Source organism: Pseudonaja textilis, chromosome 10 (assembly GCF_049901715.1).
Source record: "Pseudonaja textilis isolate UNSWEBS1 chromosome 10, rPseTex1.2, whole genome shotgun sequence".
Lineage (NCBI taxonomy): Eukaryota > Metazoa > Chordata > Lepidosauria > Squamata > Elapidae > Pseudonaja > Pseudonaja textilis.
This window is the reverse complement of record NC_141999.1, coordinates 16,559,499-16,572,824: the sequence shown is the minus strand read 5'-3', so window position 1 is coordinate 16,572,824 and position 13,326 is coordinate 16,559,499. Positions and strand designations below refer to the sequence as shown.

General features: G+C 40.4%; 1 protein-coding gene across 1 annotated transcript; it reads left to right on the top strand.

Annotated features, from left to right (window-relative positions):
• Positions 1-102: 102 nt before the first annotated feature.
• Positions 103-11,532, top strand: FBL (fibrillarin rRNA 2'-O-methyltransferase). Its single transcript, XM_026702404.2, has 9 exons — positions 103-200; positions 367-429; positions 2,525-2,710; positions 6,886-6,980; positions 8,020-8,190; positions 9,083-9,215; positions 9,870-9,982; positions 10,176-10,321; positions 11,329-11,532. The coding sequence occupies exons 1-9, from the start codon at positions 191-193 to the stop codon at positions 11,360-11,362; spliced, it is 951 nt and encodes a 316-aa protein (XP_026558189.1). The 5' UTR covers positions 103-190; the 3' UTR covers positions 11,363-11,532.
• The last annotated feature ends 1,794 nt before the right edge of the window (positions 11,533-13,326 follow it).

Sequence of the window (13,326 nt, the reverse complement as noted above, 5' to 3'; positions counted from 1 at the left end):
AAATCACTGCAGCAAACTGCATTCCCCAGAAAGCCCGGGGGCGCGCTCGCGCATGCGTGCCGATCCTCGCGTAGTTCCTGTGCGACCCGCGGCCTGTGACGTCTGAAGAACTGCGCGCTTGCGTTTCCTGTCCTGGAATTTTAGGCGCGTGGGGAAGGAGGTGGCGGGCGTGCTCTCTCTCTCTCCAAGCATGCGGCCCGGTAAGGCGCGTGTGAGGAAACCCCTTCGGCGCGGTCGAACTGATTTCCGGCGGTCGTGTGGCGACTAACGCGGCCCAGCTGGTGGGGTGGGGTGGGGGGAAACGGACGGAGGGATTCGGGCAGCGGGTTGCTGTGACCATTTGTGACTGGGATTCTCTGCCTGCAGGTTTTACCCCTCGCGGAGGTCGTGGGGACCGTGGAGGACGAGGAGGCTTCCGAGGAGGACGAGGTTTGTTAACTCTTATGAGTTTCTTCTCCTTTTTCTCTCTCCGCATCTCAATATGGGCTTGGAACATTGGGATTTGCTATTCCACCGGCCCCTAGGTCTCGGTTGAGCGGGCGGGGTAGAGGTATGGTCAAACTTAACGAAGTTCTGTTAATGGAAGTTTGCAGTAGAAACTCTGAAATTCTGGTTGTGCTTCTTGTGTGGACTACTTCGCAAACCCAACATCATTCTTGTAAGTCTGAAAGTACCCCCTTCGTTTTACTCTTCTGAAAAGTAGGGGAAGGTCTTTTCTGGGATGCTTTTGCCATTATTCCTCTTTCGGGCTCAAGTTTGGTCCGTCAGACCAATATCTGGGCTGCAGATCTCTCCTGCCTCCCAAAGCCATTCCCACATAACCATTAAAGTAGGGGAGACCAAAGGTACTTGTAGATTTTATTTATTTCTCAAAAGTATATACCCCCCACAACTTACTAACATGACTCCTAGTGGCATACAATAAAGCAAACAAACGAATCTAAAACAACCTCAGAACAGTTAATAATACTGTATATAAATAAGATCACAGAATCTGCTGAAATCTCACATTTAGTGCCACCACTTTGTGGATTCCTCATTACCATTTTGGTGAGCTGAAGTCAAAATTATTGTTTACCTGAAAGTTATGCTTAGTTGCATTTTCTCTTAATAGTTTGGTCAATATGCAGCTGGTGTACATCTGATGTGTCAACTTTTCCCCCTGAGATTACATGTTGGGCCTTGCTAGTGTGGTATCTGAACCACAACCATGAAAAGATGTTACGATGCCATTACCACATTAACAACTATAATTATGGTAGAAATTTGTGTAACTTAGAGCATGTTTTGTCTGCTCTGTATGTTGGGATCTAATGTAGGTTTCTAAACTGTTGTCAGCAGTAATGGAGCAATTTGCTGAAGAACGAATATGTTATATAATGACATTGATTACTAGATTATCTTTTTAATTTTGATTATCTGTTGCAAATAGTTGTAACAATAGCTGTATACAGATAGTCCTTGCTTAACAATTGTAGTTGGGACCAGCAACTCCATTGCTAAGCAGTACAGTTATGTGAAACATTGCACAACTAAAACTTGAGATTTTACTGCCAGTTTCTCCACTGATTCTGCTTGTTAGAAGACAGCTGTGAAACGTACAAATGATGGTTATATGACAATAGGACACTGCAAAGGGCATAAGTGCAAAGACCAGTTTGTAAAGTTATATTTTCAGCACCATTGTAACTTCAAATAATTGCTAAACAGGACATTCATTAAGTGAGGACTACCTGTATGCTTTTTCTTTTACTTATTCTGTTGTTTGTCAAAATGAATATAGGTTAAATTTGCTTTAAAGATATTAATAGAAAAGACTGTTCTTGGTGCTCTCTGAGCTTCTTTGCTTGCTTCCAGATTAGTTTGCTTCTAATGTTACTTGGTTGGCTAATGAAACATCTGCAAGAAAACAGCAAAACTTAAAGATATTTCTCTGAAAATGTGGTTTTTTTAAAAAAAATATCTGTGGTCCTCCAGGCCCAGTTTCAAATCTGTATTTGCCAGTGGAACAAATAAAGGTCCAAACCTAGTACAGTAGAACCTCTGGTCATGACCATAATTTGTTCAGAAGGCGATTTCTTTGTCTTCTGTTTCATCTTCAGGAATTTATGGGTCAGGGGTTGTGTTTGATCGCCACCTGAGTATGTGTTCGTGACCAGATTTGTGAATTTTTTGGCCAGAACCTGATTTGGTTGTACTCAGAAGCATTCATGACCAGAGGTTCTACTATATAACTTATTGGGTTATACTAGGGTTGAATCTTTTCTGTTCTCATGGATTTGTTTTCCAAGAGAAGTGATAAGACATTGCCGGTCATGTAATCTTGATTTTTTTAGGAGAAAAGCTAGGTTGGAAGTCCTTTTCACAGAGCTTGTTTTGAAGGGAACAAATTGGGCTTAAGTGTTGAGTTAATATCAGTCTCAAACTTTGTCTGTACAGGTTTTATCTTGAGGTTAATTTTTGGAATGTCATGTAATACTGACCAGGTGCTGTCTATGCCATCTGTTTCCCCCATTGTTCATAGGAGGTGGATTTAAATCTCCAGGAGGTTTCCGAGGAGGTGGTGGAGGTTTCCGAGGTGGAAGAGGAGGTGGCGGTGGCGGCTTCCGAGGTGGAAGAGGAGGTGGTGGAAGAGGAGGTGGTGGACGAGGTGGACGGGGTGGCTTCAAAGGAGGCAAAAGGGTGACTATAGAACCCCATAGGCATGAAGGTAAGATTTGCCCAATATGTCATATATTGGCTCCAATGTAACAATATTTTATTTTTTAGCTTTCTTTGCTAAGAAGTTGATGGAGGAATAATGCCATCAGTCTAGAAAAGACATAGGCAGCCTGAAGCTTGACACAGAATGCAATCCCGGAAGCCCTTTTTTTTTCAGCCCCAATAGCTGTTGAAAACAAATTCACCTGTAAATTTTCATAATGTTGGCTTATATCCTTGATGCTTCTTCATTATAGAGTATTGCAATGTGGTTTCATGGGACTTCACCTTTGCAGATCATCAGGAGGGAAAAAAAGGATTGGTGCAAAAAAAGATTGTTGCTAATAGATATTAGCAGCCAAGTCACATTACATTATTACCTGAGCTTTACATTAGTTACCAATAGGTTTCTATGGACAATTTGAAGTTTGGTTTTGACCTAAACCCCCTGTGACTTAGAATCTATCTGCAGGATTATTGAATTTGCCCTTCCAGCATGATTTTCCTGGAAGATGGTTAATGTTAAACTTTACTTTCTCAAAATAAGTGAAATGATAGCCAGAAGGTACTATTGCTCAGTAGCATCTGCAGCCTTCCAAAATAGTTGATTAAAATATATTTTAGTCAGATTGACATTATAGCTTATGTAATACACTTCCCTTAGAGCACCTCCTTTCTAACAGAGTGGAAGTTATATATGATGGGACTCTGCTGAAAAACATGTATAGTTTATCTTTCTTTGAATGCATTTATAGTGATCAAATGGTTTACTATTTCATTTTAATACTTGGTTTTGTTAATAATTTTGATTACTTCTCATTATTATTGTATTTATTGCAAACTTGATAAATAGTTATTTTTAATTTGATTGGCACTTATTGTGGACATTTTAACCATTTATGGATGTTTCCTATTGACTATTTTGTAAACCACCGCAGGTCTGTATTGATTTGGCAGTATACAAGTAGGAAAAAACCTAAATAAATCGTAAACTAGACTTAATAGTGTTTTTAAAAGAAAGAGAAATTTCCTTCCTCAAATCTAAGAATTATTCCCTTCAAAAATTCTGGCATCACCATTTTGCATCATAAACTTATTTCCTGTAAACTCTGTGACTGCCTCAAATAACATTACATGTGTCCTTAACTGTCAAAACGTTGACTGAGTAATTTTCTCTTACTCTCCTTGAGGACATAGTAGCAGTATTATCTCCAAAATATTCACGTATGTAATTTTAAAAATACTGTAAACCACTCTTTGAAGCCCTGTTTTAAAGGACAGCATACATTTTGGAACACACACACAAGCACACAAACATTCAGCAAATTATACTGCCTTATTATATTCCCAATGGAGAGCCAGTTTGTAATGGTCAAGGCACCAAGGTCCTTGACTTATGACTGCAATTGAGCCCGAAGCTTCTGTTGTTAAGTGAGACATTCAGTGTGTTTTGCCCCATTTTATAATTCTTGCCACAGTTGTTATGTGAATCGTTGCAGTTGATAAGTTACAACCTGGTTGTTCAATGAATCTGGCTTCCCCATTGACTTTGTCGGTCTGGAGGTTGCAAAAGGGGAATCACATGACCTTGGGATACAGCAACGGTCGTAAATATGAACCAGTTACCAAGCATCTGAATTTTGATCACATGAGCATGGGGATACTGCAGAAGTTGTAACTTTGAAAAACGGTTCATAAATCACATTTTCCAATGCCATTGTAACTTTGAACGGTCACTAAATGAACTCTTTTAATTCGAGGACTACCTGTACGTTTGGATAAAATGTGTTAACCAAAAATGCACTACTATACCAGATTCAGATTCTGATTTTTATTTTATTTTTTTCCACCATAGACTAACATAGTTCTTCAATAATACCTTGTTAGCTGGGACCAAAATTATGGCCGGAATAAATGCTTTAGCTCAGGGGTGTCAAACACAAGGCCTGCAATGTGATCGGATCCGGCCCATGTGACTGTCCTGGAAAATGTAAGAGGCTGGCCTGCATCACTTCGGCCCGGTCTACGCAATGCGAAGAGAAAACATGCCAGCAGTTTGGGGAGTGGCGTCAAGCTGCCCACGCCCAAACAGTCAGCCACGCCCAACCAGCTCCCAAGCAGTGGTGGGATTAGAATTTTTTTACTACCGGTTCTGTGGGCGTGGCTTGGTGGGCGTGGCAGGGGAAGGATACTGTAAAATCTCCAGTCAGAGGTGGGATTTGTTGGTTCTCCAAACTACTCAACATTTCTGCTACCGGTTTTCCAGAGCTGGTCAGAACCTGCTGAATGCCACCTCTGCTTCCAAGATCAACCACAGCCCCAATGCAGCCCTCAATGAAATTCAGTTTGACACCCCTGCTTTAGCTAGTAGAAGATTAACAAGGCTCTGTTCATTGTAGAATATTGGTTTATGGAAAGCTGTTTTTGTTTTGACCCCAAAGGCCATTTCCTCATTGTGGCTTGCTAAGAGTATGCTGACGGTGAGCAAGGCTATCTCCACCATACCTCTCCTTTGAGCCATTTTTTTAAAGATCAACTTCTGAACAGTAATTTGTGTCCAAGGAGGGAAAAGTCTTATTCACTAATGCTTAGAATCTTTGCAAGTACATGATTTTGTAGAGTACTAGAAAGTTTGGATTTTTGTTGTACAGGTAGTCACGACCACAACTGAGCCCCAAATTTCTGTTGCTAAGTAAGTCATTTGTTAAGTGAATTTTGTCTTGGTGAACGGACTTTCTTGCTGCAATTGTTAAGTGAATCACTGCAGTTGTTAAAATTATCATTAACATGGTTAAATGATTCTGGCTTCCCCATTGACTTTGCTTGTCGGAAGGTCACAAAAGGTGATCACATAATCCTGGGACACTGACCGTCATAAATATGAGTCAGTTGCCAAGTGTCTGGATTTTGATCAGGTGACCATGGGAACCCTTGTACTAATCATAAGTGTGAAAAAAATGTCAATACACCACTTTTTACTGCTATTGTAATTTGGTCACTGTTGTAAGTTGAGGACTGTCTATATTTACACAGGAAAAATGCATATGTGTGAAATGTGTTTTTCAAATGCTGAGGCCTAATTCTAGCATCTCAATGTGCATTGATTGCTTGAAACTGCTCCAACTAGATTGGGCTATTTGTCTGAAAAGATATCACTTACATATTTTTGTCCAGATATAGCCTAATCTGATTAATATTTTCTTCATAGTGGTGTTTTAATTAAAAAAATGTGTCTCTTTAAATTTTAAAGGCACTAATATCATAGGAAGCCATTGTTAAGCCAAACAAGTACAGAACTTAGAACGTTCATTTTTAATAATGTAAAAGAAATATAATGCCTTTCCTTCCCCATTGGAAAGTAATACATCTAACAAGATCTTGAAAAGAACCTGCTAAATCTGGAAATATTCTAGTTGTCACTGTTGTAAATAAACCCTTTAAAGTTATTTGCTCTGTCCCTCTCAGTGTTGAGCACAAGAGGCAGAGTTTCATCCAGTTTAGCTTTCGTGCCAAGTATTGATGGGGGAGAGAGAATGCTCCCCCAGTTCTCTACTGCCAGCCGGCTCCTTTGCCTGTATAAAATTCCATGCATGTGTCTGTGTAATCCCTTGTTACCAATGGCTACTGCATGCATGTTTAAATTCCGAGCTATAATAAGCTTAATGCGTTACTTGGAATACAAATAAACACAAGCTGCATAGTATGTATATTACAAATTCTTGGAAAGAGAGTTCACGTGCTGTTGACATAGACATGTTTTAAAGAGATGGTTGTTTTTCATGTTGTTTGAAATTTCCATTTGGCTTCTTGACAAACTTCGAAAGTAACAACAGCAGGCTGAAATAGGCCCAAGGTCTCCTTGCTGTTGTCTGAGATGATGACTAGTAGTCTTGTGCTTGCTTTTCTGAGAATAAACCTAGCTGAACAACATAAGGGTTGTTTCTGAATAACCAGCCATGGGGTCTACGTTACGGATCCATGATTAAGGTTTTGTTTGTATACCATTGGTCCTTTTTAATGAGGAAGAATTACCTGGGAATAACTGAAGGATGGGTAAATAGCAGGATTTCCTCCCTCTGTGTCGTATTCTACAAACTGTGCTCTTAGAATGTTGACTAGAGACCAAGGCATTTAAATCTTTAAATCTCTATGACTGCTATATGAATTAATCTTTTGTATACTTAGGTATCTTCATTTGCAGAGGAAAAGAAGATGCGTTAGTCACACTAAATCTGGTACCTGGAGAATCTGTGTATGGAGAGAAGAGAATATCTGTAGAGGTGAGTATCAGGGAATGCTTTGGAAAATTACAAGACAATGGAACACCTACAAGAAAGAGGAAACACAGAATGTTGGAAGGGACCTTGGAGGTCCTCTAATCCAGTGGTCCTCAACTGTGGAACTGGGCCACGTGTGCGCAGCTCAACTCTCGCGAGTGGTGGGCCGAGACGAACACTCAGCTTGACTGCAGGTGGAACTGTGTGTGTGTGTGTGCGCTCACTGGCCCACCACTCCCACAAATCGAGCTGCATGTGTGTGCGTCAGTCCGCAGCCCAGTTGCAAATAGGCCACGGCCAGATAGTGGGGCGGGGGTTGGAGACTCCTGTTCAAGAGGAGACCCTATACCTTTCCAAACAAGTCTTTTCTTAAAACCTCCGGAGACAGAACATACTATTCCTGAAGGCAAACAGTCCCACTGGTTGTTTTCACTGCTACAAATTTTCTCCTTAGCTGTAGGTTGCTCTTCTCCTTGTTGAGTTTCCATCCATCTCTTTTCTTGCCTTCTGGTGCTTTGGAGAATAGCTCGACTCCCTCTTTTTTGTGGCAGCCCCTCAAATATTGAAACATTGCTATCATGTCTCCCCTAGACCTTCTTTTCACTGGATTGTCTGTAAGTGCTTTTGGGGATACAAGTAGTCCTCTACTTAAAACCATTTATTTAGAGACAGTTATAAGTTACAGTGGCATTGAAAATAAAAGTGTTTTACAACCAATCTTCACATGACAATTGTAGCCTCCCAGGGGCCATTTGTGACCTTCCCTGGCAGCTTCCGACAAGCAAAATCAATGATGGAAGCCGGATTTGTTTAAGGGCTGCACATTTCACTCAACAACTTGTAGTTGATTTGCTTAACTGGCAAAAAAGGACGTAAAATCAGGCACAACTACTCAATCACCTTGCCTAGTAATGGAAATTCTGATCTCTGTTGCGATCATAAATTGAGAACTACCAATGGTCAAACTAGAAGCATGTCCCAAAGGATTCTTTCATTTTATAAAGGCTTTCTCAATCCAGGATGCTTTGCTTTTCAAATCCAGGAGGGTGAAACAAAAGTGGAATACCGTGCCTGGAACCCCTTTCGTTCTAAGTTGGCTGCTGCCATCCTTGGAGGCATTGATCAGATTCATATCAAACCAGGAGCAAAAGTGTTATACTTGGGAGCAGCATCGGGAACAACGGTGTCTCATGTCTCTGACATAGTGGGATCGGTAAGAAACTGCTCAGAAGCCAAAACAGCGACTATAACTTGAGTAAATGTTAAGGGTGATTTATCCTGAGGACCCAGATTGTTGGGGGCAGTATGCTGACTCTGTAAACCGCTTTCAGAGAGCTCTAAAGCACTGTGAAGTGGTATATAAATTTAAGTGCTATTGCTATCCTTGCCATAGGCTGCTGCTGCAATTGTATCACAGCTAATTGAATTTTTAGGCAAAAACAATTTTCCTAAGCCTTAATGCATTTCAGTGGATTTTGCTCAGTGATCAGTAGAAAGCTGCACCAGACCTCATTTTTAGATTTCTGGATGAGTGGAGAAAATCTCTTCTTTAACTGCATATCGGAAGCAGGAACAGGGAAAAGGAGAAATGGTTCCCAATTAGGAATCCACCATGGAGGGCCAGGTTGACGTAATGCTTAAGGTACTGATCTGGAAACCATAAAAGCCGGCTGGGTGACGTTGGGTGAGAGCCTCCTCTCTCAGTCCAATTCACCTCACAAGGTTGTTGTGGGGAAAGATAGAACAGGGATATTAGGTAGTTTTGCTGCCTTGAGTTACTTATAAAATAATGCTGTAAAGACGGGATAAAAATCTAATACTGAATCAAATATAATTTGTGAGGATGAGCTATGCTCTCTATAACAATACCTAGCTAAAGAAAAGATCAAGGGAAAGCAACATGGTGAAGAATAGGAGTGATCATTGCTCTTCCAAATAATTAACTTTTAAATAGTTTCATATTAGCTGCACTCCCAAAGATATGAATGTTTTCTTTGTCAGCTTCCATTCACACACACACATGCACACACACACACCATGTGTGTGTGTGTGTGCGGTCAAGCAAGGCACCAATTCTTCCTTCCTTCCTGTTTCTGGTTAAACAGGAAGGGCTTGTGTATGCTGTGGAGTTCTCCCATCGCTCAGGTCGTGACCTCATCAATGTAGCAAAAAAACGGACCAACATCATTCCTGTCATTGAGGATGCACGACATCCACACAAATATCGCATGTTGATTGGTAAGAATAGTAAAGCTATGATTCCAAAGAGACCTATGAGTACTAATTTAAGTTACTTAAGAGGGGAATCCTTGTCTATTGCTTTCTCCTATTCCAGGATGGGGGTTGGGGTAGAGCAACTATGGAAACTCTGTGATCTGTGGATTTCAATTCCCAGAATTCCTGAGCCATCAGGAGTTGAAGTCCACAGGTCATAAAATTGCCTTAGTTGCCCACCCCTGCTCTATCCTATACCTTGAGCAAAGAAATAGAAGTTTAAGAATGTAAGAAAGCAGTAGGAATCTTCAAGACCTGTTTTTCTCAGAACAAAATGTTCCAGGATATTCAGTGCCCAAGCTGTTTTGCAAATAGGTAAAATTCTGTATCTTCATCGTTGGCATCCCATTTAGCTTAACTGCCTACACTTTTCAAGGTTGACTTACAGCTTCCACAATCTTGCTGGGTGTTGTAATAAGATCAGTTCTTCTAACCCTCAGTAGCATGCCGCTTTGGGAATTCTAAGAGTTGAAGTTCACACTTTGTAAAGTTGCCACGGTTGAGAAAATACTAAGCTAGATGAATAAGGTAGATTACATATTAATTGTAACATAAACTATAAATTAAAGGCTTTGCATATAGCCTGTAGATGTTCTGATATACATGTTCTCTTTGCAGGCATGGTGGATGTCATTTTCGCAGATGTGGCTCAGCCTGATCAGTCACGTATTGTTGCCTTAAATGCACACAACTTTTTGAAGAACGGTGGTCATTTTGTTATCTCCATCAAAGTAAGGCTTTAATCTTGATTCAAATTTTATTTTCTGGCTGTAGGATCTTGGGCCAATAGGGGAACATCATATGGTATGATTGTTGTTAGAGATCCCTGCTTTGTATTCCTGTATTTGATGGGAGTGGTAAGGTGTCCCCTAATCTAGTTGGAGCTGAGGATTTGGTATACTTATCCGTTCCCCTGTCTTCCAGGCCAACTGTATTGATTCAACAGCGGCCCCTGAAGCAGTTTTTGCATCAGAAGTAAAGAAAATGCAGCATGAAAACATGAAACCCCAGGAACAACTGACTTTGGAGCCATATGAGCGAGATCATGCTGTGGTGGTTGGCATATACAGGTATGAGGAAACCAGAGGCCACTGATGGAATTCCTTATGCTTCCCAGGATTTGGAAAAGGTGGTATTTAGTCGTTAGTAAAATATGGAATCTGTTCTTCCATCTTATCCACCCTCCAACAACAGCAGCTATGCCCTTGCTTGCCCAAAATCGTTCAAAATATTGTCCCAAAAGTGCTTTTATAAGAGGCAACTGGACTTTTGGTTTTTCTTTGAAGATGTTTCATTTCTCATCCAAGAAGCTGAAGAAGCTTTTTGGACAAGAAGCGGAATGTCTTCAAAGAAAAACCAGAAAGCCCAGTTGCCTCTTATAAAAGCACCTTTGGGACAACCATGATCTGGATGACTGAAAATCTCCATAGACATTGAAAATACCCGTTATCTCATTTAACTTTCCAACCTATAAGCCCTATGTCAACCTTCTTCTGAATGATAGCATTTCTTTTCCATCTAATCTGTTATTGTGTGGATTTGAAGAGAAATATCTCTCCAAGCGCCCTTTTTGTTAATTTCATTTTTCCCTTTCATTGGATGATGTCAGCAAAGGCTTAATCTGAGACTTGGCATACAGTGTATTCGGTTATTCTTGAACCTGCGATGGGTAAATCAAAGACATGTCCTAACCTACGGCCATTTATTCATTCAAACTTGAGATAAGCTTGGTCATATATTTTTTGAGCTCCCTGTTGGACTATCTCCTGCCTCCTGGAAAACCATCCTACTATTGCTGTTAAGAATCCCTCTTTGCAGCTACATGGGATAGTTGTTCAAAGATTACCTCTGAATCTGTATAAAACTTTGGAATGCAAATAGATACCTTTATGAACGAAGACTTTATTAAAAACTCTGTAGGCAAAGCCTGAAAATATTGAATTGTACATTGGATAGTTTTGCCACATACAAAGGATTGAGGTGTCCCTGTTTATTTCCAATTCAGGTAACAGACTCTCTCCTTTCTATTTTGTCTATAAACATTAAAAAAATTAATCTAATCTTCCTTCTCTTACAGGCCACCACCTAAACCGAAGAAGCAAAACTCATAAAATAATTGATGCCTATTGCTATAGGGGCAAAAGGACTTTTCTTACTTCTTTTTATGTCAGGATTCTTGCTACTGCCTGGAACTCAACAGTCTAAGATGCTGTACTGCATCTATGATCTGTGGCATTCTGAAATGTGTACATTTTTTTTATTAAAATAAGTAATATAGAGACCTGCTAGATTGTTTGTAGTTTTGAGAGTGAGGCAAGACTTGCCAAAATTAACAAATCAGACTGATTCAAGGAACTCTAGCCCTGCTCTTTCATTAATTCTGCTTACATCCTACCCAGTATCTGCATCCATCATTTTAAAATACTGTATGTGAAGTATTAAAACACCTCCCATCATAAAACAATATTAAACAAAGTAGATTAATGAAATGTATATACAGTGTTGCCCGTTTAGCTGTTGATTTATTTCCATTTTGATTTTTGGTTGACCATTTTCAGATTTGTTTATTTTTGGCTCCCAAGTCTGTCTTGGCAGCTGCGTGGGCAAATCCCTGCAGTTTTATTGGCAACATTGTTTAAAAATGGCTTGCCATTGTCTTCTTCCTAAAACAGAGGGAAACTGGCCCAAAATCATCCAAGCTGCTTCATATTTGAGGCAGAAGAATTCATGATCTCTTGGTTTCTATCTGGATGCCTTTAATACCAAACTGACTCTCGTCTCCAATTAAAGCCTTGCCAAAATAAAAATAAAAAATCCCAGTGCCTTGGATTCAGGAACAGTTCAGATTAACATTTAAATTGGTAATAAAGTGGGGAAGAAACCTAAATTGGAATGTAGGAGGAACTGTTATACTGTAAAAGCCTTACAAAAGTAGCTACTTTTTTTTAAAGTAACTTATAGAATTTTTCTGGAAAACAGACACCAGATTTATGGGAATTACAAGTTGGTCCTTGCTGATTGTTAACTCTTTAACAGATTTTCAAGGTTGATGGTTCAGGGTTGATACTGTACACTGTATGTGATAGCTGTTTGACAATTTATAATTCAAAACGTTTACTATCACAAGAGGAAAGAAACCTGGACTTGCAGTTTATTTTCAGGAATAAAGAACAGTGTGAAGAGGGAGCTGTAAATTCTAGGGTTTCTGTAATAAACTAGCAAAGTGAGCAAAACCTCAGAAGTAGCATCCCCAGTCCTTTTCAAGTAGCCCAAGAATTGTAAAAAGAATAGCTCTTTTTCTCCCCCCCCCCTTTTTTTTCTTCTTCCAAAATCCTCTGGTCCAGATGCACTAGTTATTTCCAAAGCTTCCCTGACACACGACCACTGCATGTTGCAATGGCACCATCCATAGGTAACTCCACCAGATTCCATGCTACAGCATCTTTATGCCATTAAGGTAATGTCAATCCAAGATTTCAGGCTAGGTGTTCTTTTAAGCTTTCTCATAGCATTCAATTCCTCAAAGTTGTTCAGCCGTAGGGATGTTGAAGGGTTTTTTTTCTTTCTTCAAAAAAATGCTTGTATTAAATGCAGTCCAGAAAGGGTTGGGGTCCTGTGCATTATTTCATGCTCTTGTTACGAAACCTGGACGTGTTAGGTTTTTTTTTTTTTAAAGGCTTTAATCTTCGGCAGCAAATTGATTGGGGTGGGGGCTGTGGGGGTGGGTGGGAAAAAAGGATCTCCCCCGCGCTGCTCCTTTTCAGGGGTGATACCAAGGAGAGGGATCCGGAGCCTGCGAAACTAAAATTGTGCTAATTCTATCCATCGATTTGCCAATACCGTTAGGGCATTGCAGAGCGCGTTGTTAATTCCAGCCCCTCCCCAACCAAACCTTGAAAAAATTAGCTCAAGGAAATTGCCCCCAAACGCGGCAACAGATCACTTTTTCCGTATTTCCACCCACACCTGGAAGACCATTGGGGGAAAAAAACCTAAAGGGAGTTTTTTTCCCCTCTCCTCCCCCCCTCTCGCTCGCTCTTCAATGGTGCAGCCCATCCTGCTACCCTTTCCTTCT

Excerpts from the sequence above, each read along its gene's own strand:
- FBL (XM_026702404.2), top strand. Across the intron at positions 6,981-8,019 it reads AGAAGAGAATATCTGTAGAG|GAGGGTGAAACAAAAGTGGA; the intron begins GTGAGTATCAGG and ends TTTCAAATCCAG. Across the intron at positions 9,216-9,869 it reads CAAATATCGCATGTTGATTG|GCATGGTGGATGTCATTTTC; the intron begins GTAAGAATAGTA and ends TTCTCTTTGCAG.